The 5,424-nt window shown below is 29.8% G+C and overlaps 1 protein-coding gene across 1 annotated transcript in view; it reads left to right on the top strand.

The window, feature by feature from the left end:
• Nucleotides 1–3,762: 3,762 nt before the first annotated feature.
• Nucleotides 3,763–5,424, top strand: part of LOC102595896 (beta-amyrin 11-oxidase-like) — a 7,645-nt gene continuing 5,983 nt past the window's right edge. The window contains exons 1-2 of the mRNA XM_006351919.2: nt 3,763–4,051; nt 4,244–4,712. Of these exons, the coding sequence (XP_006351981.1) occupies nt 3,819–4,051; nt 4,244–4,712 (702 nt within the window). The 5' untranslated portion in view covers nt 3,763–3,818. The remainder of the gene's footprint in view (nt 4,052–4,243; nt 4,713–5,424) is intronic.

The following is a 5,424-nucleotide window of genomic DNA, read 5'->3' as shown; positions in this document are numbered from 1 at the left end:
CTAAGGTGATTGGCATGATCTTCTTCGTTCCTTGAATAGATTAGTATGTCATCAATAAAGACAATAACAAACATATCTAAATAAGGTTTGAAGACTCTATTCATCAAGTCCATGAAAGCTTCCGGTGCATTGGTCAAACCAAAAGACATGACCAAAAACTCATAATGACCATACCTGGTTCTGAAAGCTGTCTTTGGGATATCACATTCCCTTACCCTTAACTGATGATAGCCTGATCGGAGGTCAATCTTTGAAAAACAAGTGGCACCCTGAAGCTGATCGAAAAGATCATCAATCCTCGGAAGAGGGTACTTATTCTTGATGGTAACCTTATTCAACTGGCGGTAATCTATACACATCCTAAGGGAACCATCTTTCTTTCTCACAAACAAGACTGGAGCGCCCCAAGGTGAGACACTCGGTCGGATGAAACCCTTATCTAGGAGATCTCTCAGCTGTTCTTTCAACTCTTTCAATTCTGCTGGTGCCATTCTATATGGCAGAATAGAGATGGAACGAGTATCTGGAATGAGATCTATGCCGAAATCTATTTCTCTCTCAGGGGAAATTCCGGGTATTACTCCTAACTCATCCTGAGCTAGAAGTTATGACAGCTCAAAGTTGGCCAAAATCACTGATTTCCATACTTAGCCAAATTTTCCAGATTTTCAAATCCTTTCCAAAAATTGAAAGTTTTCAAATTCTAAGCCTCTTCTTAGCTATTTCAAATTGCCGGATGTTACAGCCAGTTTTGGCCAAGTTGAATGTTTAATCTTTAAAACATTCTCAGTTATTTTATTATTCAGTTCAGTTAAGTTTATAGATCATTATGGATATGAATATTGTCTTCCGATGAGTTAAGTAAGTCAGGCCAAGGGTTCGCTTGGGGCCAAAAATGGTCTTTTAGTGTCAGCCCCGTCCAAGGTATAGGCTCGGGGCGCGTGACACACTGTCATGAGTTCGATTCTCCCTAGCGGGGTTTGCCTTTATTTTTTTTATGGCGTGACGGCCCACGGTGAATTCCAAAATTGGTTTTAAAGAAAAATATTATTTCAAAGATACCATGTGATTGAAATGATATTAATTCAGAAAAAAATTGAACATTGCAAATGGGGAAGGGGAAGGGAAAAAAAGCACAATAAATTTTAGAAAAGACTCGATATAGTAAGAAATGTTAAACAAAATATGATAATGCGATTTAAAACTTAGTGAGCTAAAATTAGTGTTATCCTTTACCGCACCGCTCTTTTTAGTTATTCCTTATTTTTTACGTCCTTACTTCATATCTATCTACTATCTACTACTTATATATAAGTATGAATAACCAAGCACCACACCTCAACATGTGTTCCAATAAGAATCACTATTAATATCCAATATATTTATAAGTGGGCCCCACCACCTTCCACTTAAATACTACATATTATATATTAATTACTATACTATAAATGACTTAAATACTCCATATTATATATTACAATAATTAACAATTATTTGACACTTTAAATTCTATCAATGCCATATAAATTAAGATAAAAATGGTAACATATAATATTTAAATATATTTAAAAATAATATAAGTAATACTATACATTACAATAATTAACACATTAAATATTTAAAAGTTATATACAAAATTTAATTGACTCTCTAAATTCTATTGGTACCACATAAAATGGATTATATGATAAACATATATTGTTTGAAATTGACGAAAAAGAAACAATAAATTACAATAATTAATAAAAGAAATAGTAGACTTCAAAAAATCTATCAATTAACAACATATATTGTTTGAAACTGACGAAAAAAGAAACTATAAATTACAATAATTAACAAAATAAATCTCTCGACTCCAACAAATCTATCAATTAATGCCACATAAATTGGGACATGGCAAATAACATATATTATTAAAAAAGTAGGTTCAAAATGTAGTATAAAATACAATAATTAACAACTTAATATATTAAAGAGACATATAAAAAAGGGTTAATATTTAAAATTCTGCTTGTGCCACATAAATTAGAACAAAGAGAGTAATAAATATTATTTTCAAAATTATGTTAAAAAAAAGTACTACAAATTACAATAGCTAACAATTTAAAATATTTTAAAAAATCATATAAAATTTTCAATAACTTTTCAAATTCCATAATATGACATAAATTATATATATATATATATATTGGGCCCCGTGCTGACACGGGGTCCTATATTAGTATATCTTAAACTATCTAAATAATTTTTTTTGAATCTGATACTTTTAATATTAAAGTTAAAGCCAACAACCCTGCAAAACTAATCTTCACGTGGCCAATGCATCAAGTGGAATTTATTAAAATGATTTATGTCAGTACAAAAAACGAAAGATTAAATACGACAAGATATGTAGAAAATTATTGTTACAAATTAGGAAGAGACAAGGTTGTATGTTTGAATTTATCACATAAAATCTTGGGATCCAACGTTAGAAACATTAGTATTATGGTAAAACAATTCTTATTTACCATCGACGTAGCTTGTGTAGCAGATGGGGTTACTTCTTTCTTTACTCAGAGGTTTAAGGTTTGAGTTTTTAGTATGAAAAAATTATTGGTAGGGAGTGTTTTCCCTCCCCTCCAAGGGGTCCTACGTAGTGCAAATTTAAAATAGTCGGACTCCAATTCAAGTATATTGGACACCAAATGAAAATAAAATAAAAATCCTCATTTTGCCAATAATCATAATGATGTAAGAATTATTAGCTTGTCCCAAAATATTGGTCATAAATAAGGTTTAACTAATAATCAAAACAAACATCGTATTTAAATAAATAATCAAAACAATCATTGCAGTTAAACTAATAATACAAGACAGTAGAACAGGTAACAACCATCCAAAAAGCTTGTGTAGAAGAAGGTTAAATGTTGGTACTTCATTTTATTTTATTTTTAGGTTTCTAGTCAAATAACTATGATTTTTCTTCAAAAATATCTTAAAGAATTATGGTATATAATCAATATATGATTTTTCTTTTTTTTTTTGTTTATTATTATTATTTTAGTTTTTCCCTTCTTCAATTTTTTCCTACTTTTTGGCCGTACCCATGGACCATATCTATAAGCTTCACACTTATGGTATACAATTTAAAGGACTTCTCAACAAGATAGTTTATAGATGAGATAGAAAATTTATATAGAGAAGATCAAAATTGTTGAAATTTTTAAGTTTTTGGTGAAGGTGGAACGATTTCAATTGAATCTTAAATTTCTATTTATAACGTAAATTTTCAAAAGAGTGGAGGATGATTGAAAAAAACTCAAACATATCATCAAACTTTGAGAAAATACTCATTTATGTCGTTCGTTAAAAGTTTGGCTCAATATTTATGTCATTATTTGTTAACTGAAACGACATAGATGAACCAAAATTTTAACAGATGACATGAATAAATCTTTTCTCAAAGTTCGATAACATATTTGAACCTTTTTCCTTTTAAAAAATAATTTAATTAATGACATGGCCGAAACATAATTGATCATATATAAAAATAAATAAATTAGTTTACCAATAATGAAACCTTTATATTAACCAAAATTTGGGGGGCTAAATGATTTTCACGTGATTGTATTGTTTTTTTATTGCACATTTATTTGGGAATAATAAAGATTTAACTATATTTGAAAGGAAAAAGGTTAATATGGTCTTTTTACATATTTGGTCATCATTATTGTTGCCATATCTTTGGATATAAATAAATAAATGTAGCCATTTAGCACCTCCAATCAAATTCACAGTCATCCAAATTATTCTAAGAAAAAGAGAGAGAGAGAACAATGGATTTCTACAATTTAGCCTTATTCTTCATAGCTTTAGTAATTGGGATTTTCACATTTTATGCTATATTAATGAGAATTAATGGTTGGTATTATGCAATCAAATTTTGTTCAAAGAAATATAACATCCCTCTAGGTTATATGGGTTTGCCATATTTTGGCAACACACTTTCTTACTTCAAATCTACCATTTGTGGTGATCCAAATTCATTCCTTGATTTCTTTGCTACTAGGTAAATTAACTATTTTCATTATCGTACTTATTTGCTATGTTGTTTGAATTCTTGAAAAATATTAATATGTACTTGTCAAATCTTTTAAAAATAGTGCATTTTTGAAGAATCTAACATGAGTACTGCAACTGTTATTACAATTACATTTTTGTAGAGTCCAATTGAACAAAATTTTTCTTTTTTTTTTTAAAGGTTTGGGACAGGAGGAATGTATAGGGCATACATATTTGGGAAGCCAACAATTATGGTGACAAAGCCAGAAATAATTAGAAAAGTTTTGATGGATGAAGAATATCTTGAAAGAGGTTTGCCTAATTATATGAAAAAATTAATTGGATTAACAACTTCGATTGAAGAAGATAAATATTTTCGTCGATTAACATCTCCAGTAAAAAGTCATGGATTATTATCCGATTATTTTGATTATATCGATAAAACTGTGAGCACTACATTAGAGAAATACGCTACTACGGAAGAACCTATTGAGTTTCTCCATAAGATGCACAGGCTTGCATTTGAGGTGTTTATGAGACTTCTTATTGGTGATGAGGTTAATCAAGAATTTTTTGATCAAATGTTTGTGGAGATTACTGCTGTAATTAGTGCTGTTCACAACTTGCCAATTAATCTCCCAGGATTTCCTTATCATAAGGGACTCAAGGTAAGATGTGTTCAACTTTTAATATTATTTTTATTTCATTTTAAATTTTAAGATATAAATGTGTTTTTTTTAACTTGCCATCAGTTTATATTTGTGTACTTCAATTTTGAGTGTGTATAAACTTGAATTAGTAGACACATGACATAATACACGTAGGACATCATGTAGGATGCAAATTGTCACGAAGGACGTGTGTGTTTACTTGTTCAACTTTATATAAGTTTAAGTGTTTACTTATTCAACTTTATATAAGTTTAAGTGTTTACTTGTGCGTGTCCAAAGTTGAAGGGTACACGTGTGAGATGAGGCCAAGTAAAATGGCATATTTATGTATTTTAGATAGAATAACATGTTTTTTTTTTATATACATAATATATAAATGTGCCCTTCGATTTGGATTCAACTGACATATATGCCCTCCAACTTTAGGTGTGCACAAACAGATGCTTAAACATATATAAAATTGAACAAATAGACACATTTGTCTTAAGTGGCGTACATGACAATTTTGTGTCCTACGTGATGCCCTACATGTATTATGTTACGCAAGACACGCAAGACACGTGTGTCTACTTGTTTAATTTTATACAAGTTTAAGTGTCTATTTGTACACACCCAAAATTAGTGGGCATAGATATTAGTTGAAGCCAAGTTAAATGACATATTTATGTATTATATATTTTCTACACATGTAATGTGGGACCCCCCACCC

The sequence above is a fragment of the Solanum tuberosum genome, unplaced genomic scaffold (genome assembly GCF_000226075.1).
Source record: "Solanum tuberosum cultivar DM 1-3 516 R44 unplaced genomic scaffold, SolTub_3.0 scf00140, whole genome shotgun sequence".
Lineage (NCBI taxonomy): Eukaryota > Viridiplantae > Streptophyta > Magnoliopsida > Solanales > Solanaceae > Solanum > Solanum tuberosum.
Note: the sequence above shows the minus strand (reverse complement) of the source record. Positions and strands in the feature narration are given on the sequence as shown.